The 26,569-nt window shown below is 42.7% G+C and overlaps 1 protein-coding gene and 1 pseudogene across 2 annotated transcripts in view; one reads left to right on the forward strand and one right to left on the reverse strand.

Moving 5' to 3' along the window:
- Positions 1–1,061: 1,061 nt before the first annotated feature.
- On the reverse strand, positions 1,062–13,460 carry LOC149329622 (selenoprotein N-like; annotated as a pseudogene). The gene is made up of 7 exons (XR_016285591.1): positions 12,962–13,460; positions 10,708–11,048; positions 9,794–9,945; positions 8,725–8,915; positions 6,660–6,869; positions 4,824–4,999; positions 1,062–4,110 (listed from the first exon to the last, which is right to left on the reverse strand). The product of XR_016285591.1 is annotated as a selenoprotein N-like (transcript).
- Positions 13,461–13,750: 290 nt separating this feature from the next.
- frtz (WD repeat-containing and planar cell polarity effector protein fritz) overlaps positions 13,751–26,569 on the forward strand; it is a 35,588-nt gene continuing 22,769 nt past the window's right edge. Inside the window, exons 1-17 of the mRNA XM_089560360.1 lie at positions 13,751–13,825; positions 14,039–14,113; positions 14,232–14,276; positions 14,380–14,424; positions 14,496–14,566; positions 15,082–15,141; positions 15,314–15,434; positions 16,542–16,741; positions 19,091–19,191; positions 19,750–19,812; positions 19,961–20,060; positions 20,887–20,923; positions 21,004–21,074; positions 21,697–21,747; positions 22,855–22,926; positions 24,114–24,205; positions 25,482–25,586. Of these exons, the coding sequence (XP_089416486.1) occupies positions 14,053–14,113; positions 14,232–14,276; positions 14,380–14,424; positions 14,496–14,566; positions 15,082–15,141; positions 15,314–15,434; positions 16,542–16,741; positions 19,091–19,191; positions 19,750–19,812; positions 19,961–20,060; positions 20,887–20,923; positions 21,004–21,074; positions 21,697–21,747; positions 22,855–22,926; positions 24,114–24,205; positions 25,482–25,586 (1,295 nt within the window). The 5' untranslated portion in view covers positions 13,751–13,825; positions 14,039–14,052. The remainder of the gene's footprint in view (positions 13,826–14,038; positions 14,114–14,231; positions 14,277–14,379; positions 14,425–14,495; positions 14,567–15,081; positions 15,142–15,313; positions 15,435–16,541; positions 16,742–19,090; positions 19,192–19,749; positions 19,813–19,960; positions 20,061–20,886; positions 20,924–21,003; positions 21,075–21,696; positions 21,748–22,854; positions 22,927–24,113; positions 24,206–25,481; positions 25,587–26,569) is intronic.

The raw sequence follows: 26,569 nt of genomic DNA on the forward strand, positions 1-26,569 counted from the left end.
AGAGCACGACATCACTCGTGTTTGGGGCATCTACTATTACTACTGCCACAGCACTTTGCTGCAAGGGGCTAATGAAACGGGCTCTATAAAGTTGCAGTATGCCTAGGATGTTAAAGCACACCACTTCACAAATATTGTCCAGCAAGAATTTTTTCAATGCGCTTTGTAGAAGCTGAGTTATCTGTAGTCACAATTAGAATTTCAGCATCTTCGAGCCTTTTCCTCTCCTCTCGTCACTTTTTGCACGCTTGAAGGTCGGCACTCCTCTGCCGGCCCCGCCTCCGGGGGCGGAGCTTCCCGACCCCTCTGAGCTACGCAGCTTATTGGATGCAGTCATGGTAGCTGCCCGACGTCGGAAAGAATCTAACCAATAGCCATCTCTCAACCTATATGCAGGTTTGAGCAACGGAGTAGGGTGTGAGCATGTAAAAGTCACAGGGAAGGGCTCACAAACATTAGCGCTCGATTGTGGGTCCTCTGCTGTGTGTCGAAGGGTATTATTTGGCTCACGGTTTCATGACAGCACAATGCAGTGATTGAGCGAATTGATGTGCTCTCCTCGGAATGTGTTTCAGTCAAGCAAGGGCACGTGTGATAGAAAGTGGACGACAGACATAGAATGTAAATTTTATGTTGACACAGCTGTATATATAAACAGCTATATTATAATAAGGGAGCAGTTACTCATTGACATCCACCCAAGCGCAGCCATACGGCTACAAAGGAAAGCTATACAGCTTTCTCAGAAACTTCGTAGTTAAAGAAAAATTCGTCCTGGTCCGTGGTTCGAACCCGGGACCATCGCTTCACCGGAGCAGTCGCTCTACCAACTGAGCTAACCGGGACGGCAAGCTTATGGTAGGGCGAGAGAGAACTGATCAATAGCTCGAAGTGGGAACACTATAATATGCTGTTTATTGGTGGTGTCAAATGAATATCTACAACCTCTCTGTTAACCAGCTCACCTGTGATGGTAGAATCCAGGCAGGTCTCGCAGGCTGCTCGCATAAAGTGGCAGGGTATGGTATACAGCTACCAAACACTTCTCTGTTGCGTGGTAAGGCAAGAAGTCTTCGTGCAAAAGCTTTCCCCGCAGTGACAGAAAGCACACTTCTCTACTGAAAGTAACACTCTTTATTGAAACTGCAAAAAAGCAGCCTGCATAAAACATCCGTCGCCTCTCACCATTGCAGAGATGGTTTCGAAAAGCAACTTCATAAGGCAGATGCATTTGAGCAGTTTTTTTTTTTTAAGAACGCATAAGACTAGTAATCGCAAATAACAAAAAACAAACATCTAAGACGTTAAAAAACCAAGCAAAGAAAACTCGCTTGTATTGCTGAAATACGCATCGTTGCACTAAGGGTGTAATGCCAGAAAACAGACTACCGTGCAGACAGGGTAATCGCAGCATTTGTTGAACACATTCCTACAGAAAGGCATATTTATAAACTAGAAGATTCGACAGGCGGCAGGAAGCACTTTTTTTTTCTTACAAGCGCCGACAATGCCTGCTTAGCACATTAAAGCAACTTTCACTCGGTGAAGGTTGATCAGACTGCTTGGTCACCAATTGCAGTGACCAAAGTTGTATGTGTAGCTTTTCTATATGAACTACTGAAAGTGAGCACAGCAGTATGCTTTTAACAAAAGCAGTTTATAGAGGTGCTTGCTCTACAACCATCGTCGTGTGTTTTTGATTTAACTTACTTCTGCTAATCTAGTGTTGAGTACTGCATAACTATTTAACGACGGGCTTTACGAGGACGGAATCTATGTCGGGGCTACGATCAGGTGCCTTCAATGCTGTTTTGATTTCAACACCTGGTTATTAATCGCTCTCAAGCTCTACAACCAGAATTTCATCATGCTATTTATTAGCTGCTAGTCAAGCTATGATCAAGCAGCTACCATCAGTTAATAATGCAATAGGCTGTAAGCCACTTCAGTATCGAAAGCAAGGCCTAGTGCTAAAGACCACATGTGGTAGAAATTTGCAATTTCAGCTGGGATGAGCTTGACTTCAAGCAAAGGCATATGCACAAGGGCCTTCTCTTATTGGGCCTTGGTGCATCAGCTAAAAGTGTGTAAATGTGCTCAAAAGCTGACATCACATCAGCCCAGAATGAGCTATGGCAAAGGCACAATTTTCTGAATTTCATCACAACCACTGGGTCTACGGTGCAACTGGATGAAGCAAAAAAATTCCGTCACTCGCAGTGATATGAAATGAAAAGCAACAACAAGAAGTGGCGAAGCGGAGTATATATCGTTCTGACTAAAGGTGCTGCTCTGAACCAACAAATGTAGAAAGTCTAAGGCACTGCGTGTTGTACAACTTGTTTTCTGTGAGCAAAAGATCTTGTTTCTAGGTTCGTCTACGGTGCGTCGTTAGAAAATTCTGATTGTGAATCAGGAAGCTGCTGTATAAATAGAAGCCCTAGACGCAATAGCAATGTAGTCACACTCAAAACTCATCAGGCCACAAGGTTTGCTTTTCAGCTGCTTAGCGGCGCACTTATTGCATATCTAAAACTCTGATACCCTTGTCACACGGCAGTCCTCAAAGGCCTTTCCAACAAACGTGCCTCTTTTAACTAAAGGAATAAGACCGGAAAGGAATAGAGATGCTGCTACAAGGGGCAGTTCAAAGGTGGAATGGTTGTCGGACTTTAGTGCCCCTAGCATGCGTATAAAGAGGCAGAAGTGAAAGCTTCAAAACCGAAGTGAAGTGTTTTATTAGTTCTTAGAGCTTTAAGCTTTGAATTTATTTCATCCTACTTCCTTCCTGAAAGAACTACTCACAGCTTCTCGCGTCAGCAGCAGCAGCTTTTATCATCCTGGCCACCACGGGCACTCAATTTTACTACTACATTTTTATTATCTTCAGATCATAGCATAACCTAAAGACACATCCAAAAACTAGATCTGGATGATTTTTTTTACACTAGCAAGATGTTTTCAAAGATCTTTACCTGCTTAGATTTCCTTTTCTTTGCTTACAGTTTTTGACACTGGATGGCACTGTGATTGCAGCTTCTTGGATGACCATCTTCGCCTCGGAGGCCCTTTATACTTATGCTGTGTAGATGTGCACCGCGCACATTTGAAAAGAAGGACTTGATTCTCTAAGGCCTTTGCAGTGCGTGTGTGATAGGGGTTTAAGTCTCTGTCAAGGCGAGGAGAATTTTTGCCCCCACCTCTTGGGACTTTATGGTCATCGAAGATGCCATACGCGACTGCCTTCGTGACTCGAAAGCAAATCATGTGGCCTGGAGACTTTTGACAAAGGCTCCACCGTTTCTGTGAAAACGCGGAATTGGTGAAAGGCATTTATGTGCTGCATTATCACAAGGAATGCGGTGGACCCATTTCATATCATACAAGATTTAACAATCGGAGAAGCTACAAAAGCACTTAGCTCATTTCACTGATTAGTGCTTCAGAGTGAAACAAAGCACACTACAATGGCTATGATAAAAGATAAAGAACAGATTAAAAAAAAAACACTGTTGTAATTGGTCGATGTACTACGAAATCACAGGGAAGAGTTTATCACAGTGAAGAAAAAAAGCGACTACAGGTCGGTGGTAATGCGGTTTGATTTCGCATTCATGTTAAACTTCATCTTAAACTGGTATATAATAGATGTGGATAAAACGTGGGGTCCCTAGCTAAAACACACGACGCATTTTTTTTTATAAACAAATGAGGGCCCAAGTTTGGTAGCAGATGTGAGTAGAACAACAATCTGTCAACCTTTAATTGTTGAATGTATTCATAACATAGCTGTCATGCCTGAACTCAGTGGGATGCTGAGACTATGAAATAGTATATGTGCCTGGCTTTGAATATCGTGCATTTTGCGTAGGCCACTATAATGGCTACCAATTCAAGTGTAAATGTAAATATTGTTTTGATTTCATTCTATTACAGCTACCAGCACTGCAAAAGAAAGGCACCTGTGAACAAGTTTTGATTGCCATGAGTACGCTAAAGCACACAATGACCTAGTCTGCCTTGTCATTGTTGAAGTCATGCTCCAAGTGAGCCTTTGTGACACAGGACTTGAGAAAACGGTGGTAGGCCATTTCAATGGGGTCAGTGAACCTGGATGAAAAAGAAAGAACATGACAATTACATTTAGATATGTGAATACTACATGCTGAACACAAGCTTAAAAAATTAAGCGCTTAAAGATGTAAAAAGATATATAGTAGTTAGCATAAGTGAAGCATGCAATATACAGCAATAGTGCAAATAATGCTTAACCTTGCATTAGTAGCTAAAGTGCAGCTTTATTTTCTGCCTAAACCAATTCCTCTGCAAAAAAGATAGAAAGAAAGATGCTTCATTTAATCTAGACTTCAAGGTGTAAATGGTACCAGTGTTTTAGAAAAATCAAACTCTAATGAGCAATATCTGATCTCATGCTATTGAAACTTGTCAAGTAAACATCTTCTACATAGCGACAGAATTATGAGAGCCTAAGGTCAAGACATTCATAGAGAATATCATTTCTCATCTAGAAAAGTGTAGAAAATTTTTTTTCAATTAAATCTGATTCACACATTCTTGTGTTCAGGGCTCTGCAACCTATAAAGCCCTCAATGACAACAATTAAAAAGTTGTTACAACAATCAAATAACAAATATATTAAACTGCTGGCAAAACAAACATTTTAATTACTGATCTAGTGACATCTCACATATCCCCCATCTTTGCATGTTGAATAGTGACTACACAGTGGGGAATAATGTTAAGATATCATCTGCTCATCAGCAACTGAATTTTGTCGGAAGCAATTACAAGGTGGAACTTACCCTTCTAGCTCCGACTCGTCAACATCATCTACAGCGAGAAGGTCATTCGCACAGAGGCTGTCAACAACCGTTGCATCTGGCAGGAGGCACACAATCTGAACTGGGAATTTGTACTGATTGAGACATGCGGTAGCCATTTTCATTGTCGCTTCGTCAACTTGCGAGGCAACATATTCCTGGAAAAGAAAAAAGGCAATTAAATAAAAGCTATTTTGTAGCAGGCATATTAAGTGAGAACGTTTCTTGCACAGTCATCCCATCGGGTCTTCATCAAAATTAACTGGTCATTCCCCGTCAAGCCGGTAATGGGGGCTCATTGTTTGCCCAAAAAAGTCACTGCTGTTATCACTGCCTTCTTACATTCTGCACAGTTTCGAACATACCAGGTCCTCGACACATGAAATACCGTGTCATTATCCATGCAATGCGCTGTTTTGGCAAGCTTTTGAATCTAGTTTGCCTACATTTGCCATACCACAACCTTCGCTCCTTTCAGAAAACTAGGATGCACTCTGTGCAGTTTTGTTTTTCAGAAATGAGTGTGAACAACTTGGATCCATTCACAAAATTCAGCTTATTTCTGTCATGCACTTGTAATTTGGCTATTCACCTAAAGCTCTAATTAAACACATTCTAACACTGTTTTCACAAAACCCACAAAGTTCCCCTACGGTGTCAGGGGGAACTTCAAGCCGTCATCTCGCAATGATTTTTGCAACTTATGTAATAAGAACAATATTATGTGAGAAGAAAAGCTTGTTCTTTCCCCTTCTTGTCCAAATTGAGAAAATACTGCTTGTGCCACATACCTGACTTTCGATGTATTGCACCCTCACTGATCAAACTTTACATACTTATGAGAGAATTCGAGCTGTGAAATCATCGTTATGACACTATTAGCTGAGATGAATTCACTACAAGAGAAAGGCCTCTACTAATGACCTCCAATACTGATTTTACTGATACTGATTTTCCAGACTTCAAGGGATCAGCAAAAAAATCTACAGAAATCAAGCTGTTGGAAAAAACAGACCCCACTGATAACTAACTGTATGGTGTTATGGTCAGTTCCATGAAACTTTCCTAATCATGTCTGAAAGCAGACTTTTCCTTGTTCATAAATGCTTTGCCCTTCTCACACAAATACACTGCGGGGAAGCCGCCGCCGCACATCTGACTGCCGCAGTCTTCGTTCCACATTTGTATAGTTCTCAGATGCTTTGCCTCCTCGCATTAAGGCACTCCGAAGGAGCCATTGCGTTTCTCCTCTTCATGTCGCGTTCTCGCTTCACCCCTTTGCATTGAAGCACTGCAGAGAAGCCACCACCACAGGTGACTGCTGCTGCATTCTAGCTCTTTCATGTTGCATGGCCCCCGTTTAGACCCACTCGTATGTTTACACACATGTGGCCGGTAATTAAACGAATTACATGACCAAGATTTGTCGAAACTTTGAACATATTAACAGGGAAATCTTACTATCCAGGAACTTACTAACTGGAACAAAAACAGTACAACTATACGAGACATTTTTATTGCTAGCGATTCTGAGCGTAAAAACTGGAAACGTATCGACGAGGTTTTACTGTAATTACTTCCTCTCACTATTTAGCTATATAGTATACTGTGTTGTTTCACCATAGGGCTTCAAAACCTGCTGCTCTTTCCTTGATGTACAGTACGAAGTTACCTAGGGAAAAAGAATGCTCTTTTAATTAGCCATAAGGAAACTATTTCCCTTTTAAAGGCTGAGGCTTTTCATTCAAACCTTGTCTTTCACATGTGCCATTCAGTCCACTCTTTCAGGCACATCCTGCATGAGAGTTACACACTCACTTTGAGCTGGGCCGTGAGACTCCAGGAGCTCACAAAGTGAGCCTGCAGGAGGTTCTGTACGGTGGGGGATGCCAACGGACCCTGTCTCAGGGTCCGGGCGCTGCCTCAGCACGAATGGTCATCCAGCGGACCCCAGGTGATGATGGAGTGCACCAGCTTCTGCTGCCTCCTGGCTTCAACGACAGTGGCGCTCAGGTTGTAGTACGGCACCTGAAAATATTTCAAGGGGATGGGTCATCGGCCAGATGTTCTACAGATACAGATGATACAGAATGTGAGCAGGCAGGCCTAAGGTGGAGGTCACCATCATCATCATCAGCCTGACTACGCTCACTGCAGGGCAAAGGCCTCTCCCATGTCTCCCCAACTAACCCTGTCCTTCGCCAGTTGTGGCCACCGTATTCCCGCAAATTTCTTAATCTCATCCGCCCACCTAACTTTCTGCCGCCCCTTGCTACGCTCGCCTTCTCTTGGAATCCACTGCGTTACCCTTAAGGACCAGCGGTTATCTTGCCTACGCATCACATGCCCTGCCCAAGCCACTTCTTCTTCTTGATTTCAACAAGGATGCCATTAACCCACGTTTGTTCTCTCACCCACTCCGCCCGCTTATGATCTCTTAAGGTTACACCTATCATTTTTCTTTCCATAGCTTGCTGCATTGTCCTTAACTTAACTTAAGTGTTGTCCTTAACTTAGGGTGGAGGTACAATAATTTTAACGAGAAGAAATCAATATGCAATACTGCGTACTCTAGAAAAGACCTACAGAGGGATGACGTGGAGATTAACAGGGTTAAAATAATTTGTAGAGAGAGAGAAAAAAAAGAAAAATGCTCCCAAAGAGCAGATCATGCCTGCAAACAAAAAGGCACCTGTTTCTAAGTGCTTGTGTATTTTTAAGTGTGCAGGAATGTCCAGTATTTCTTCCAAATGGTCAGACTCAGCCGAGTTCCGGAATCACCCTTATGCAGGTCAAGTCTTGTGCATGTGTTCCCTTCTTGCTGGCTTCTTGTAGGGTGTGTACTGTTGTGAGAAAAAGTAAGAGACCCTTGCGAATGAGTGGTGAACTGGGGCAAACTGCATGCAAGCGCCACGTGATAAAGCACCTCTGGTGTCGAGACTGGCACACTGGTGTGCGCATATCTTGAGCACAGCAACACAGCACTCCACTGTTCTTGCCAACAGGAGCGCTTCGTCAGGCGGCAATCGCATGCTGTTTGCCCCAGTTCGCCACTCACTCGCAGTGGTCTCTTACTTTTTCCTACGACAGTACCAACCAGGCCAGTAACTATACTATACTATACTATACTATACTATACTAATACTATACTATACTATACTATACTATACTAATACTATACTATACTATACTATACTATACTATACTATACTATACTATACTATACTATACTATACTGCCCCGCCGCGGTGGCTCAGTGGTTATGGCGCTCGGCTGCTCACCCGAAAGACGCGGGTTCGATCCCGGCCGCGGCGGCTGAATTTCTTGAAGGCGAAATTCTATAGGCCCGTGTGCTGTGCGATGTCGGTGCACTCTAAAGAACCCCAGGTGGTCGAAATTTCCGGAGCCCTTCACTACGGCGTCTCTCATAGCCTCAGTTGCTTTGGGACGTTAAACCCCAATAAACCAAACCAAACTTTACTATACTATACTAATACTATACTATACTATATACTATACTTTACTATACTATACCATATACTATACTTTACAGCCAGTAACTATACTATAGTAGTAACTAAACTATAGGCCTTTTTGGCACAGCTATTGCCCTGAGGTGGTAAAGAACTTGGAGAGCAACATAGACATACTACTTGTCAGTTTTCTGCTCTGTGGGATGGTAAAATATCTGAGCGTTCTTTACAGTAACAACAAGTGATCCATCATTGATTCTGCACAAAAGTGGTTAGACAAAAGCAAGATGTGATATAGAAGGAATCTGAAGTCAACCAAACCCCACAGAGGCCTTAAAATAATCATAACAGAGCAATCAGGGCAAGCCTAGAAAGTGGCAATAAGATGGAGAATTTCAGCTGTCACTCACTTTCAGGAAGGGGAAGAACATTTCATCCAGCTTCCTGAATGCCTCTGCAGTGGAGCCTTCTGATGTCCACTGTTTTCTTAAAGGGCACCCGTCTGCAGTGTCCAAGCTAAGGCACATCTCTGAAACTCTTCCGATGTCCACTTCTGTGGTCTGGGTGTTGCCTTTGTACCGTTGTGCCAGCCACTCCAGATCTGAAAACGTCCAAAAGAAAGAAGGCATGCTCGTAGAAGAAAGGTGAAAACACAGAAATCCCCATTGGACATGTCTCTTTATACTTGAGGTACACTGACCTAGACGGAGCTTACATAGCATCGAGGCAGAAAGTTGAGCAAACTGGCACCTATTCATGGTTCAAGGTGTGCTTTGTCATGTCACCTTCTTTGTGTTTGTGTCTGTGTAGCCCTAGTTTTTCTTTTAGGAAAAACCTGTACCAACTTGCTGAACTCGTTTGCTAGTACTTTGTCCTGTTGCCTTCTTTGAGTCTGTGTCAGTGTAGTGCTTTTGTTTCACAATGGACCCCTTTCACAAATGTTAAGTTGACTTCACCTCAATGCTGCATGCCCTACTAATGGTGGAGCAACAAATGTTTAAAACTAAATATTATAGCTATAGTTAATGTGTTTTATGCAGCGGAATATGTACACATGGTTCCCGTGACAGCACTACATGGATCTGTGAAATGGAAACATGCAAGTTTAGCCCTTTACACTCGTTTTGCTGATAGCCAGCGATGCCATGATTAGGGCAAAGTGCACTGTGAGAAAGCCAACTTAATAATTTACAAAAGGAATCAATTGTGTAGCATTTTTGCCGTAAAAATTTTCTTTTGTTCAGGCCACGAAGGCTATGCTTCAGCAGGCATATCTCTTCTCAGCAAAGTAAAATACACTCAGTAGCTGACAGCTCTGCCAAGTGTCTTGAGTTCCTTTCTTCGCTGTCCACATCCAACCATTCAAGACAGTTCGAATAGTTGCACCAAACCAACTGGCTCAGGCACAAGCCATTCTAGCTTCTTGCCATGATCACTGCTGACATGAATTGTGAAGCAATAAGACAAGGCTATACACACCAACATTTAGCTGTCGGTCAGCAGGCACGTAAGCTTCAAAGTGATGCAACATGGAGCCATCCTCGCTAATGACCACACGCCCTCTAAACTGGGCTGGCGTGAACCACAGAGGCCTCTGTGGTGGACTGCTTATCTGGAACTCGACGTGAGATCTGTTGGGATGAAGTCAAAGCGAGCCTTAAGTTGTCACACATTGGCTCTGTTTGAAGGCTACATGATTTTGCATTATCATTGGAGACCTGCTCGAAAACTAGCAAATTATAAGAGATCAAATTTAGCAATAGACAAATAAGTGAATCAACATAAACTACCCACTTTTACCAGATGTTTAAACTTTATATTTACTTGTTTTAGTGATCGCAAGCCAAACTTGTCAATTATTTATGAGCTGCTGCGACAGCCAAAGTATAACCACATCTTTCAATATCTGGTACCTGAATAACACACAGCTATACGTGGAAAGAAAAAGCTACAATATCAACGAAAGAAATGCATGCCAACATAGCTATAACTATTAGAGAGCTAACGACTTCAACGACAAATGACTTGACTTTCGTGGGAAAAAAAATTACAAATGAGCATTTAAAACCAACGATGTCAAACACTAGCCCATAGAAACAGAATCATGGCTGAAAAAAAAAAATGTATATGCATGAAAAGTTTGCACAATTGGAGTAAAGTAGTTTTACGCCTAAGCTTTTAACAAACTAGTTCTTCAGAGAGAAGGTCTACTTAAGGTGCAAAGTAGATTTATGACTAAGCTTCTAGCAAATTGGTCCTTCCTAGAGGTCTGCACAAGGTCAGGCATATTGGCTGTACTGTGTAGACGCAAAGCTTGTTGACCCTCTCATCTCTAAAATTACCCGTTCTTTAAAACTTTATGCACTTAATACTTAATAATAGGGCACACCAACCTGAACACAATGTCTAGGGTGCCATTTTCACTCCTTGCCACTACGACTGCCGTTCCCACAGGAGAAGCCCTCGTGGTGAGAAAGACGTTTTGATGAAACATTCCAAAGAGCTCGCCAAGGAGTGCTTCAGCTGATGTGTTGTATAGTGGTGGTGTGTAGACACCGCCTTCAACATGTCCGTCAGTGTGTGGCAAGCCCTTTCCTTCCAGCAGCCACCATGGATCCCCGTAGACATTACCACGAGGTGGCAGGAAGGCTGAAAACTTGGACAACGGCAATATCTTCGTTCCCTGATGGGGTTTGTTCCATGACAGGAGAGCGTGGAGGTTACTTTCGGGATCCTGCAAAGTACAACACAATGCCGATGGAATGACCACTACTTTCCATCTGAACATAGCTGAATAAGTGCTTCAAGAAAGCAGTTTGCAATCATCATCAGCCTAGCTACCCATAGCAGGAAAAAGGCCTTTTATACAGATCTCCATTTCACACTGTCCAGCACCACCATAACCAGTAAACTTTCTTAAGGCGTCTCTGGGACCAAAAAAGGATACAAAAAGTCATTTTCTAGACATTTTTGGGACATAGCTATTATTCTCCAGGTCTGTCAATCTCTTCCTGCTGGAAATCAGTATTTTGATGGTGATATTAAATTTAGATGACTCTGTGGACTGAATTTGTGCAGGAGCAGACAATAAAACAGCATGAAAATTTTGGACACCTAGCTGTTTTAGTACGTCTAAATTTCGGCATCTAGGACATATAGAGATGTCATATTGTTTGCTAAGGGAAGCTGAAGGTGCAGTGATTGTAATAATCAAAACACAATGGTTCAGTCATGCTTCAAAAATTTATGTTCTTGTAAAGTTTATTGATGCCCGATTGGCACACCTTCAATGTTGATGTTCCAAGTGTTGTAATATTACTGATAACGATAAAATTAAGAAATTGCTTTAATTAAGGCACTCTTTACTCATTAGACTATGTAGCCACACATCAAAAATGATTTTTTATTAAGCCAATTTGTTCGTACTGAGGTATTGATCAATGACTAATTAAAATTATCTTATGGGCTTACTAATTCACACAAAAAGCAATTTCAGGTTTGCACTCAATATAAAAACAGTGCAAGGTGAATTAGTTTCATTAGGACTAGACTAAAAATAAGAATAGGTCCAAGACCAGTGTCTACCCTTAACTTATCTGCCAACCTCCACACCGTTGCCCTAAGGTCTTGATATGAAATTGCTCAATATGCAGATAGCTTTGGAAAATAAAATTATAGGGGTAAGGTTAAGAGACAGGAAGAGAATCGAGTGGTTATGGAACAAACACAAGCTCATAATGTCCCAGTTGAGAGAACTGATAACCGATAGCAATTCCCAACCTCTAAAATTTTATTTTACAAAAAAAAAGCTTAGAGACCAAGCATGTTAACGATCTGAGCCACAACCCTTTACTACTATATCATGTGACCTCCCAACTAAATTGTACAAAAGTCTCATGTTTGATTGCTGACATGGCCAGAGACCTAATCACTGGAGTGTGATGTCCATATGTAGAATCAAAATAATTAAGCCAGATGATGAGTCATTTTTTTGTGAATGCGCACAAGAGGATGCAGATGCTCTGCACAAATTCTCTAAATTCTCTGCCTTTCATTAAAGAGCTTCTCTCTCTCCCCCTAGACACTTAACATGAACTACTTCGCATGCAATCTAGGATTCCGTCAGTACAGTGCAAGCAGCCTTGCGGAGCAGCGAAGCTTAGCCAAAAAAGGGTTTTCTACCTGCAAAACACTCGAAAAGTGATAAAGGATCTGCGGCTAGATATTTTTGTTTATGTGGTGCAGTTTATATGTGTGATATTTGTTTATATGATTTTTGTTTACGTGGCGCTCCAAAACAGAGCAACAACTCAAAAACAGAACTTTGCAGTTGAATTCGAACATATGTCACCTCAGTAACAGAGAAGCATATATCCCATTGACCATAATGTGGTCATGGCCGCAATAAGATTTGGTGCAGGGTGCAAAAAGGCGTTCATGTTAGGCGTGTAGCGAAAATGCTCCGAGGTCGCTTACAAAAATATATGCCAAACCTGACGACAAGCAAACCTAAACTATACATGTCTCTTGTGGCGACCATGGAAGGCGGTTATGGTACCCACGCGTCACGATTCGGTCTTACCATATATTCTGAGCATAAAATATTTGGGCGCATTTAAATATCTGTATAACATCAGTAGTACTCACCGACGACAGTTCTTCGGCGACGTTTTTGGACAGTGACTTCGCGTCTATGCCGTGGAAAAAGCTTCGTATTGTGACATTTCGGCTTTCGAGCTTTCTCGAATCTCGACCGATACATACCGAGGCGAGCAAGGAACCGAAACTCGCATACACGTAATAAAAATCGGGCGAAATCAAGCGGTCAATAAAAAAATAGCAGTCTCGTAAGCCATAATATTGAGGTTCGTTACTCAAACACGACAGCGAGAAAATCACTGTCGCGACGGCGAGAAGCGTGGATCCGATGACAGCGGTTGGGCCGAACTGCCACGAAGTCGTCATAGCCGTCTGAGCTTTGTCATACCGGGGGTTCACCGCATTTTTGAGGGCTGGAAGACGCTGTAAGGAGTTACGAATCACTAAGCGCCCACCGACGCACAGGAATTTGCGATCGCTAGCATTGCACGTCGCTATGTTTACGCTTCCTACAACTCCCCATCGCTCGCATGAACTCGATCAGCTGTGCGCGTCGCGCGCTACGCGCTCTTCAGTTTCGAGCCGCAATGTGGAAGTGGCGCGCCTCAAAAGTTCAACTTTGAGTTTAAAGTTTAAAAATAAGTTAACCGTTGCAATTTTTTTAAATTTGAGACATTTAAATTAAGAAAAGCCGCCTAACTTTTTATTACTAAGCAAAGTCCGTAAATATACATATACGATTGCAGCGCTACATTTTTTTTGGCGGTTTTCAAAAACATTAAACAAAAAAGTAATAGTAGACTGCGGAACTTTATTTCACTAGGTTGCACACAAAGTTTGTTGTCCGGCAGATCAGAAACTTCAGATGTGACAGCATTCTTTGTGTTCTAACTTTCTTTCCTTGCCACAGCGGTAAGTCAAGCTTTGAGTTTGAGCGAATGGGGCTTTTGATCGTGTGCTCTGTGTTGCAATAGGTGTTGTTATTTATTGAAATAATGACAAGAAAAGTGTCTTTAGTTCTTACCTGTTGCCGGGTGCCTGTCATTGGGTTTCCACATTGTAAACTGGCATTGTTTTCTTCAAAAAAAAGAATCTAGCACGACGAAATACTTCTATTCCTGACAGGGGAGGACTCCACAATGGTTTCGTTATTGTGTGAGCTCCAATTTTGGACTATGAAGGATGACGTCGAAGTCAAAGGTATGTCCGCGTATTTTAAATTGCCGCTACGTACTACAGGACTCTGGTACTACCGTGAGTTGGTACTTTTATTTTGTTCGAAATGATGTGTTTGACGCTCTTCATCCACTTGGTTTAGGTACTGACCTAGGCTGCTTCAAACTCTACGACAAAGGTGATGAAGGTAAGTTGTTGCCTTTGTTTCGGATATAACCCCTAGTGAGAGTGTCAAGGAAGCCTGCATGAGAGCTACAATGACATGCGAGTTACGTATCAATTTTTTACAGATCCTGAAGAGTTGTACCTCGATGCAAAGGAGGCGTACGCAAAAGGTATGTGGCATACTTGGCTCTCCATTTAGTTCGAACATTTGTTTTATTTTCAAGAGCGTTTTCTTTGGCAGCCAAAGACATTATGTGGACTCCATCCAACAAGCGACCGGAAAAACTACGGGAATGCATATGGGAGTTTGAGGTAATGCAAAACTATTCATGCCTTGTTATAACGTATCTGGAATGTGCATGACGGCTACTTGCCTACTGTCAGGTTTTGATCATGGTTGCAATTTTGGAAGTTTTGCACGAAGGGCAGCGAAAGCTAATATATCATGACCAGATGTAACAGGAGGGACGTGAGGTTGAGTCAGGTTAATCTTGCTTCACACTTTTATTTTGCATTTCTTCGGTGGTGTTTCATTTCGTGCTTTTTTCTGCTATGCGGGTACAGTTCATGTTAGTGTAGGTGCGAGTTAGTCAGTTCTGCGTGTTCCTATGTTGTGAAGCAAAAAGAATGGTTTGATAAGCCATTTTGAACGACAAATTTTCTGTTGTGCAAGAGAATAGTAATGATTAACGCATGCCCTTTAAATTGATGTCACACGCTGATAAAACATTCGACCAGCAACCTTGTAATATATTAGGTAATGCTAGATAATTGAAGATAATTCCAAGCATTTCTCAGCATTGACTTAAAATATTTAACTCATGCAGGATATCTTGAATGCTCAGAAGTGCATTAGTGCGAGGTGGATTACATCTGGGTTGTTGCAGGTAAGTTTCAATTTTGCAGCTTTGCACCATCCCATGATTATGCTTTTTTTTTTTGCTTGTGCCAGATTATTTTGCACAGTGTACATTTGTGTCCAGACTTATATGCATGCTGTTCACAGATCTTGCATGCTTGGCCATGTGTGCAACGCCTCTTTTCTTTTTTTTTTTACAGTTTTTCTTTCAAAGCGGCGTGTGTGTCTTTGTCCAAGTTGATCCTGATTCATGCAAGCTACGAAGAGTGAGTGTTGACCGATACCTGATTGGCAGGCTTGCATCAGAGCACATTACGGATGGTAGGTCATTTCTGGGCGTGCTTGTCAAAAAAAAATTGTAGTGTGTTTGCACACTGCTGCAGAAAATAAATGTAAGTCATCTTCCAGGACAGTGGTTATTATGTGCAAATACAGATCATTGTTATTGCTATCATTACTGGACAAATAAAATCTGCCGTTACTTGCTTCTAAAAAGGAAAGAATGGGGCAAAGCTGTAGATTGTAGATTTTTCTTTGTCTGCTTGCATGCATTTAGTAGTGAGCAATGCATGGCCTTAAAACTGATATCGCGCATACATAAAGTATTAGGCCAGCAATGTTGTAATGCTAGGCGTAATGGCAGGGATAGTGTGATGGGTAACTGGCTAATAGTAGGATACAACTTAAAAAAATAGCAGTTGCTAACACTAGGCCACGGAGGGACCTCCTGTATTACTCCTCTGACCGATCGTAACAGTGAATAAAGTAAGCTTTTTAATTTTGGCTATCTTAAACAAGCCAGGTATCAAAACTCTAAAGCTTATCATTTTTTTCTCATGATAAGCTCCGTATCTAGGTATACAAGTATACTACTTTTAGGTATACTACTTTTTCGTTGTGGAGGAATTCTGTGCGGCGATCCTGAATGTGGGCGAACTTAACTGCAGACTTAAGTTGTATACCTCTGCGTGACCACCATGTGTGTGGTCACCACCAAAAATCCCCACCATCTAACCACCAAGAATCAAACTGCTTATTCGGCCGCGGTGGTTGAATTTCTTTGGAGGAGAAATTCTAGAGGCCCGTGTACTGTGCGATGTCAGTGCACGTTAAAGAACCCCAGGTGGTCGAAATTTCCGGAGCCCTCCACTACGGCGTCCTTCATAGCCTGAGTCGCTTTGGGACGTTAAACCCCATAAAACCAACCAACCAAACTGCTTATTCAATCAGTAGCCATCAAGAATGACCTAAAAAAAATTAAACTGTAATGCAAGGCTTCATATGGAATGCCATAGCTACATTCCCTTATGTACCATGATGAAGTGCTGAAAATGATAAATTATGGTTGTGTATTTTTGTGAAACATTCATCAAGCTGCACATTTATGCAGTGGTACCAGTGTGCTTGTTGTTTTTTTTTTTTTTTCAGCTATCCTGGAGAACCACAGCCTACTGGTCTCTTACTATGAGCCGAAGATGACGTATGCCTGCTTTGGGAAGCCACTGGTTGGAACGGATGGCGTTCGCAAGCTGTCATCCGTTGATGCCAAGGTTGTGACTTTTGATATCCTGGGCTTGGCAGGGCGGCGACTTGAGCGGAAATTGAGCCTAAATTCATTGAAAGATTGGGTAAGACAAATGTTTTAATTGCGTATCTGTAGAAAATATGTTCTTTAGTTGTGGTTGCTGACTTTAATTGTTTTTTACACAAATTAATAATGCTTTTGCATAAATTTTTTGTTTTTGAATGCACATTTAAGTAAATTTATACATGTATCAATAAATTCAATGCATCAATTTATTGTTTATTTGATCTTATTGTATAAAGGAATATGTATACAATTCCTTACACATATTAAAATTCGAGGAAATAAAAGAAATTTTCTTGGAAGAATTGGATTATAACTTAATGCGCTGTTCTTGGATTACACCTATTTAATGCACGAAGGTAGTAACTATGCAATGAACTTCGTTTCAGGGGGACACAGGGGCGCAATAAAAGACACGGACATAGAAGTAGACAAGGACGAGCGCTTACTATTGCTTACTATGTCCGTGTCTTTTATTGCGCCCCTGTGTCCCCCTGAAAAGTTATGAACCCACACGCCCAAATACAAGTACTTCTGAATGAACTTTGTGTTCTAAACCTTCAGAAACAGCTAGAAAGGTGTAAGTTAGACAGTAGACATGACGTGTTTAGTGCTACCACTTGTAGGGCTTAATGCGAACTGGTGCAGCCTGTCCAGTGAAAAAACAAAAAAAGGAAAAGTGCTGCTCACTCAGCTTCCAGTCACTTTATGTCTCTTTGCTGCTTTCATAAGGAAAATGATGATGTTGGTGATTGGCGTGTGAACAAACTGTGTGTGTGCGTGCATATATATATATATATATGATATGTGCACCGCAATTGACGGCTCTGTGTGCGTTGTGTTTCTCTCATCTGTGTCTGTATGGCTGTCTGTTCTTGGCCATTTCAGAATGCGTTGCCAACTAGCCTGTGACTATATTCTTTGATACAATGTGCATTAAAATTTAGGGCTGTAACGGGGCCTATCTTTTTGAAAAACTGCATTGGGGGCCATGATTAGGTGCGCTATTGACGTATATGCCCTGGGTCTAACTTACTGCTATCCTTAATCTGCTGTTAATGTATACTAAAGGGATTACTATTATAGTAGTTCCTAGACTAATATTTTGTACATGATGTGACGTTCTCTCTCTAGTTGTTTTTAAATTTTGGGAGATTTTTCTAATTTGATGGCATTGCTTGAAGAGTGGAGGAAACATTTGTTTTTGGTACACAAATTTGTGTGAAAGATTATGCAGTGTAACTGCACTAATTAGATAAGGTGAAGGCTGGTTAGTGTATAAAAACAAACGCGAAAGCTGCCGTTTTGGCTATCTGAATTTCAACATTCTCCAGGCAGTTTGACATCCTGTTTTCATGTTGGCACAGTGAAAAAAAGTTAATTTTTGCATTTTGCAAAATTTCACTGGGTGTAATGACTACGGGCAATTTCCTCGCTGGCGTCCCAGAACCCTCCTCGCAGCGCCGCCCCTCCCCCTCCTCTCTTTCTCCCTTCTCCTCTTTTTTTCTTTCGCGGCTGTTGCGCTCTTCGGCGAGTCTGCCTCCGCGCACTGCCGCCGCGAATCTGCGCGTCTTCTGCTGGACCGCGGCCTGGTCAGCGCGCCTCTCAATGTGCTGACGAATGAACACGTAGGTGGTGGTGGAAACGTTTATTGCCAATGATGTAAATCGTAGGGGCGCCTGGTTTGCCGCAAAAGTTTGGATGATGACGAGAATTGGTCTGGGTATCGGGCATGCAGCAGTATTGGGTATTGAGCAGTCCGGGTTTGTAGTTGTCGCCAATGTGCAGCCTGCGCTGTGGTGAAGGACGGAGCGGGGGGTGCGTATTCCCTTCGTTTGTCTCGGTAATACCAGAGAATATCACGGAATGAGACCAGGTAGTGCGCGGGCCGCGGGCGAACGGACCGTCGTGTGAATCGCCCTTTAACGCCATTTTAAGTACGTCGCAGTCGCCTTCTTTGCGCGAGGAACGTGCCGGCCACACAAATGGCTCGAAGGGCAACGCGAAAATCGCGAGCCGGCCGCCCTAGAAGCTCGCCAGGAGCAGAACAGCTCTGAAAGAAAATACGAGCAGAATCGCTTGTCGACACTCCTGCCGACGCGTCTGTCGACACTCATGTCGGCGCGTCTGCTAACGACAGTATGAGGCATTAAAGGCTTTCGCCTTAATATTAAAGAACACAGACCGCATGGTCCAGAAGACGCGCAGATTCGCGGCGGTGGTGCGCGGAGGCAGACTCGCCGGAGCAATAGGCCGAAGAGCGCAACAGCCGTGAAAGAAAAAAAGAGGAGAAGGGAGAAAGAGAGGAGGGGGAGGGGCGGCGCTGCGAGGAGGGTTCTGGGACGCCAGCGAGGAAATTGCCATGACTACGCCCCTCTGCAATGTGCAGGTATTGAACTGGTGGTCAGTTGGGGATGGCGAAGTGTGGCCGTGGATGCCATCGACATCAAACCGTGAGCGGTCGAACATGGTGGTCTATGCACTCAATGGGTGAGGCACAAATTAATTTTATATATATATATTCATGCTTAGATTTTTTGGCCGTTTTGGGGCAGTTTTTTCTGTGGAAAGAATGAAAAAATTTATCGCTTTACTAGGAAAGAAAAAAGAATGCAGAGCAGAGATTGTAATGAGTGCCATGTAAAAACGTATCATCATCATCATCAGCCTGACTACGCCCACTGCAGGGCAAAGGCCTCTCCCATGTCTCTCCAATTAACCCTTTTCTTTGCCAGCTGCGGCCACCGTATCCCCGCAAATTTCTTATTCTCATCCGCCCACCTATCTTTCTGCCACCCCCTCCTACGTGGCCAGATATGCAGTGGAGATTTGAAAAGACTGCATGAAAACATTCTACAAAAGTTTTTTTTTATAGCCTCTTAACCTTTACTATTTATGATAAACTAATGATGTCTTTATACAGTGAAAAGAAATCATTAAGAGTCAATGCTAGGAACATGGGGCTTAAAATATTTTCAAGTTTTTGCTGTAAAATTTTTTGCATTGTTACATTTTTTGTTTGGATGGTACCATCCATCCGACTTTCAGGCCTAATGCAGAGTTGCTAACCTATGGACGCATTGACAAAATCCCGGTTTTGGTGTCATTCAGGTATGTTGTCTTTGATGCTGTCTGTTTGGTTGTCTACCTTATCTCACTGCGCTGTGTGTAATGCCAAAGTTCTCTGCAAGAAATTTCACTGTAAGGAGTTCTGCAGTAACTCCATGTTTTCTGCATCTCTTTTGCATCTGCAATCTAGTCAGTACCAGTCGAACAAGCTCCTGATTGTTGAAGAGGATGCCTCCCGAGGTGGTAGTGTCGCAGTTGATGTCTGTGTTTATGAACTGGGCCGAGGGAAAGTAAGTCGACATTCTTCAACTAGCTGATGGCATGTTACAAGCTGCGTGCAATGAACTTGTTGCTTTGGTGACTCCTTGTGCTCCGAGCTTTATATTCGGTGCTATGAAGTTGCCTTGTGTCGGCAACTTGTTGTGTACTTGGATGTAAAATAGTGGCTCACCTGTCTGAAACAAATGTGGGAGCTTTTATTTCATCGTCAGTAGAAGTAGCAGTAATAGCTGAGTTGCATCTACTGCAAGGCAAATATTTGTCCGATGCCCTCCACATACCCCTGCCTGATGCCAGCTATGGCCACTGTTTATTTTCCTGTGAACTTTCCAACTTTATTCCTTGCGGCCTTTAGTTAAGAATGAAACGATGTATTTATAGTGGCTTGCCGGTATGAGAATGGTTATGGTATGGTAATGTAATGGTAAGAGAACAAATGATCCTGTAGATTACATAGCCATGTAATGTACAAATTTCTGGCACTGATAATGATGGCTGTTCTTAGTTGCGGTGATCGGTTTATGGTTCTCCTACTGCACTGTTTTGAAGCCAGTTATGGTTTGGGCAGTGGCACAATAGCAACATTGTGGCGGTGACAATGGTTTGATTTTGTGATGCTTTTATTGTCACTGCTGGGATGTCAGCCTAATGTCACACTTTCCGTTAATCACTGCCTAATCAAGTAACTTGTAGGAACAAGTGTTGTGACCCCCCCCCCCCCCCCTCTATTTTTATAGCAATTTATGTTATGCTTATGTTATGCTTTATAGCAATTTATAGCAATTTATGCATGGCTTCACCAATGTTTATTACGGTTCCTTTCGTTTTCTCTTCCAGTTTGAGAGGGTTTCCATGATATCCATCTCCCTACAAGGTACAGTGAGGCATGCTTTGGCAGCTTGTAACTAGTGTAGCCAAAAAGGCGCTCACTTTTCTCTGCTCTGCTTTCTGCAGGTCGTGTAGTCACGTCCCAGTGGAATAATGCCGAGGACAAGCTAGTCCTACTCTGCGACGATGCTTCCTTAGTAAGTGGTTCTGCAGCCTGCTTGCTTTTGTTGGTACCATATATGCAGACCATGACTCATTTGTCGAACCGCCTTATTGTATTATGCAAGAGCACAAGAGCAGTCAACAGAATACGGGCAACACTCTGAAGTAGGTTACCTGGTGTCACCTGGTGGTAGTGCATTACACTACCAGTGACTTTTCATATGTCCAACAAATGCAGCCCTGTTTTGAATCCATGTTGCATTCTTGTTTATCAGAAGTAGCATTGTTCAAACTTCTGGTTTGGTTGAAATGACAATTTGGTCCTGTCGACAGCAAGTGTGTTAAAAAGGTTCCCCTTACTTTCAGCTAATCATAATTCGAACATATCTTTGCTCCCTTTCAAGTCCTATTTGTGGGCAGTTGACTGTATTCTGTGTCATTTTCACATATGAGTGTTTTACGACTGAGTAGTTTTGTAATGGCTGTGCAAGGCGTACAAGAGAAAAACAGTAGTCTGTTTCAAAGATGAAAGGCTGGAGGGGTACCGTGTATATAATAACAGACCTTTGCAAAGACTATGAGGCTTGTAAACATAGAGCTGTCGTTTTAACACAGTTTTTTTGTGCATTGATACCTGGCTTTCCTTGCTTCTCCCAGGTTCTCTATGATGCTGTGCGCCAGACAACACACTTCACGACCACATCCTTTGTGAGGCCTGGTCTCCTTATCCTGAACAGTTTTTCTTGCAATGCATGTTGCCTTGCTTAGTTATTAGTTTGACCTGAAGCTCTGTCCTTTTAGAGCTTTTCGGGTTTATTTACTTGCTTTAGTGGGCAAATATAACTGGCACATTTATCGTTAATATACCTGGAGAACCACCCCCAAGTAGGATCTTCTAGTATTTATTGTAATCAAAATCTGCCTGTTTTAGGTCGTTTGGGCCTTGGTGCAATAGCATATTAACACAGGCCCCAACTATTTGCCTCGTATGAACAAAACGGTCCACTTTGTACCAGTGATGTGATAGTCAGGTGATTACCTTTTTGTGTGAGTGGTACTGTGATCTTGTGTCAGTGTCGCCATAGTTATCTGCTGGTTAAAAAACAGTATGTGCTACGTTAGCCTAGGTTCAATTACACTATGAAAGCTTGCTAGTGAAGGTCAAAATGCATGACAGAAGTTGGCCACCGTGGTGTAGTATGTGGTCACCAGCTCTTATATAAATGCAGCAATCAACCCACAGCCCTCAAATCCCAGCAGCTGCGAGGCATCTGCCCAAGGTGGCAGTTAGGCCTATGATCCTGCGTGCTGTGATGTTGTAATGCGACAAGTTTATTGAGTGAGGGTAGCCTAGTTGCGCATGTTGAGGGGCTGTGGGGACATTGTAGGGCTCATTGAGGTTAGGAGGCCTAGTGAGGCAGATACAGTATTGAAGAGCAGGCACTGACTTTGTTACCTGCTGTAACTGCTTTTGTAGTGGAAACTCCAGTGTGCATATGATTCTTCTTTTGCTTTTGTATGCTTTTAGAGCTTTATTGCCGTATACTACTACCTTGCTGGGGTTATTTAATGTTGTATAAACGTTAGTATGTATAAAATTTTTCTTTCTTTTTTTTTTTCTGATGGAGAAGTCTTGTCTTTTGGGATCTGTGGTGTCCACGAAAGTGCAAATTTTTTAGTTTACTGTGAGTTGTTTGAACTGAGGGTTTTCGGAATCTGTCAGAACTGCTGCACATGAATGAAGATTTAAAAGAAATTTGTCTGAAATAACCAGACTTCGGAATTAAAGACGCCTCAAAACTCTGCTGCTTCCAGGTTGGCACAAAGGTCACCTGGCACCCGAGTGGCTCTGTCATGTTCTTCGCCTCTGATGAGGGGCAGCTTCAGGTGGGCTCATCCTCCTCTCTCAGTCCGCCTTATTCCACACGGCTGCTCTGCACATGCACACACCTCTTGTCCTCCAGCTCCACTGTCTCAAAACAAACCGCCAGCTCTTACTGCGTATGCAGAGTTCATGTTAGCCGCATGTGCATGCGGCAGATCTTGGCAGCTGTCGAGCACATGCCTGCCACTTCACAGGCACAATAGGTGCCTCGTCGAACCGTACCACGCTTGTGTCTCTCATGCGCATCTCTTTTCAAGCAGCAGAGATGAATTTTCGCCGATCCTCGGAGGTCGCCGCATCTTGTGTTTTAAAAAGTCTGATTGCATTTCATTTTTCCACTTCAGCTAAAGCACTTGCTGACATTAAGTGAATGCTTCAAGCTGCTGTAATGGACCTTAAAATTGCAAGTAACTTTTTCATGTTTGGTTGTCTTCTCGTGTTCTGTGTCTTCATGTCCAGCCTCTAGGTTTGAGTGCTGAGAATGTGACAGCTCAGTGCACTAGACGAAGAAGGAAAAGAAATGGACTTTATTTGATGGTAGAGGCGTTATGAGAGGCTCTTTGTCCAGGGTCTTTGTCCTAAAGGCTTTTAGTCTTATTGTACTTGCACTGCTTGCTTTGTGTGTTTTAGTAGAGTCAAACCCTGCTAAACCTATCTAGATGTGTGTGTGTATGTGTGTGTGTATGTTTGTATATGACTGCACTGCACACATACACACACACTCTAGCCTCTGTAGCTATAGTCTGCCACACATATCTGAAGGGAGGGAGAGATTTTATTTTCTTAATGACAAAGTCTATTTGGAGATTCATAGCAAGTTTTCTTTCTTTGCGAGACCAAAGAGCACGTTTCAATGAACGATTTGGATTCAGATTCAGAGTTTTGATTGCGCTGTGACAGTATGGTCTCTAGACTCCCTAGACACCTTGCTCTTTGCAGATTCGTACAGCTTCTCCGGATCGCCAATTGGAAAGCACCATAATTTTGATAACTAAAGTTTTTGATTCTGAGCAATCCTATAAAATGTGTAAGGAGGAGAGTATTTCGCACAAGCATAGGCATAAGTTAGAGAGTTTAAAAAATAAAATGGTCATTCAAAGCCAGTTCTGTGCATAAAGTTCAGTTTAAGCTGTGTACACTGGCTGATACAGCGTACAGTACCCAATGCTTTTGTTTCTTTTTGGTGCAGTGTTTTGACACCGCTCTGTCCACTATCCAGCTGAGGCTGAATGACGAGTCAGCCAGTGCCGCATCTACACTGAATATTGGCTCCTACCTGAGGTATGTTTGAGAGACGAAGTTAAGGGGGGGGGCTGGGCTGGGCTACTTAAATGCTGGGCAGTTGAAACTTGCTTCATGCAGTATTGCACATCTTTCTAGGCAGCAAATCTGTTATCGCATAGGTATTTTGTTCTATTGAGTCCAGTAGTAACACTGGCTTATGGAATGTGGTTTCTCTTTGGTGGCTAGTGCCAGAAAGGGAATGCTTGTGTTATCAGAGGTTTTATTACCAACATATGGTACCACTTGTTCTTGGTTTAATTATGTTTAGAAATTATTTAACCCTTTTTTCTTGGCTTGAGGTTTTGATGTGTCTTCAGTGTCTTCACATAATGCTGGTTTGGGTGCTCATGTGAGTGCATGTGAAGGCTTTCACAATGCCATCAGAACAGATCATGTCTGTTTGTTGACTCCCGCATGCACTTTTTGTTTGTGGCTGTTAGTTGTATCACTGTTCAGTACTACTAGAATTTCTTTGGAGGAGAAATTCTCGAGGCCCGTGTACAGTGCGATGTCAGTGCACGTTAAAGAACCCCAGGTGGTCGAAATTTCCGGAGCCCTTCACTACGGCGTCTCTCGTAGCCTAAGTCGCTTTGGGACGTTAAACTCCATAAAACCATTTTATTTATTTGTTTATTAATTTTGCCACTAAAGGTCCTCACCCGGGGGGGTATTACAATTACCATTACCACTTCTTATTCATTTAGCTGCTATCCGTCAATAAACGCTTGCTCGCGTTTAACTTTTTTCTCCTTAAGCGGTACTAATATATCTCCTTTCCTGTTTTGATTGAAACTGAACACTGCATATGGTTTGTGCTGTAGTTATTGGTAGCTAGTAATTTCTGTAGAGCATCATTATTGAGCACAGCAGTATTTGAAATCATTCAAGTTCTATGTTGTATCCTGCAGCTGGCTTTCCCCTTTCATGCTTGAGGCTGTTTTTTCCACAAATGCTTAAATCGTGAATGGTGATGATGATACTGATAATGACACCATTTATTGGCTTGCTTATTTAAAAACATGCTCACTGCCTCACCTGAATAAAGAATCACTTGTCACAATCCACATTGGCACAATTTACACTCACAGTTATAGCATTAACACAAGTAGCTAGGCACTGACAGCATTCTTTTGGAATTGCTTCCCTGCAGTCTGTGTTGTAGTAGAGGCTGTTTGAATGGCTCTTCTTTTTTTTTTTATTCCTTTTCTCGTTTTCTTTCCCTTTCATCTATCGTCTTTTTTCTCTTTCTCTTCTTTTTTGTTCTCTTCCACAGCCACAACCCATCCCTGCATCGGCTGATGTGGCAGTCAAGCGGCGACGCCCTTTTGCGCTGCCCGACTGCAGGAGCTTCCAGTTGTGCTGCTCTGCTGTTTGAAGGGTACGTTTGGGTGAGGGTGTTGAGCTGTACTCTTCCGCTTTCTGGACCGGCATCTTTCGGAACATTGGCTTTGATGTCAATCTTGGGACAAGTAGAGACCAGTCTTGTCAGCAGTGCGTCCATGGTGCACAGTGTGGTATACGGGGCGTGGTGTACTTTCAGTATACCTCTACAGAGGCTGGCACACTTTGACCCTTGAATGAGTCAAATGTTTGTTTGGCCTGTGGATTTCACATGTTGCACTTGTGTACCACTGGAACGGGCGGTCTCTGCCTTGTTCAGGGATTCCGTGGTTTCGAGTGGACTTGGGGTAGTGGCCTCCCTTGGTAGCTGGCTACTGAGATCATGTTTATGGGTTTGATTACTGGCTATGACAGGTGACAGGTATGACAGTATGACAGAGGTAACGTGCAAAAATGCCCATGCACTGAGATGTTAGTGCAAAACTAAAGAATACCAGTGAACTGAAATCAATTTAGAGACCATCAGGGTAACGTGTAATGTATAAAGCATGTAAAACTTCCCTAAAGTACTTGTTAACAGGCCACTTGTGTCCTTAGTTTTAATTTTCACTGCCTTGTTGCTCAGTATAGTAGTAGTGAAGGTTGACTTACCTTGTTACTTAACCCTTTCACTGCCGCTACTGAGATAACTCGGGTGACCACATATGCACAACCCCTCCTTCTCCCGAGTAAACTCACTTTGGCTTCTTAACTCACTCCCTGCCTCTCCCGATAATATATCGTGTAAAAAAAAATGATGCAAGCATGTTGTGCCATCTATGGAGAGGCCCCATAAATTCATAGAACTTGTGGGGTAAATTTTAAACAACCAACAGATGGAGCGCATGTTTCTACATCCGAGTTGCTTCGTTTTGGTCTCAGCAAAGCAGCAGCCATGGCAAGGCAGCGTGCGACATGCGTCCGAGCTTTGACGGACGAAGAAATTCAAGAACTGCTTATGAATTCGGACTCCAATGATAG

This window comes from Amblyomma mixtum, chromosome 9 (genome assembly GCF_055824585.1).
Source record: "Amblyomma mixtum isolate Tamu chromosome 9, ASM5582458v1, whole genome shotgun sequence".
Classification (NCBI taxonomy): domain Eukaryota; kingdom Metazoa; phylum Arthropoda; class Arachnida; order Ixodida; family Ixodidae; genus Amblyomma; species Amblyomma mixtum.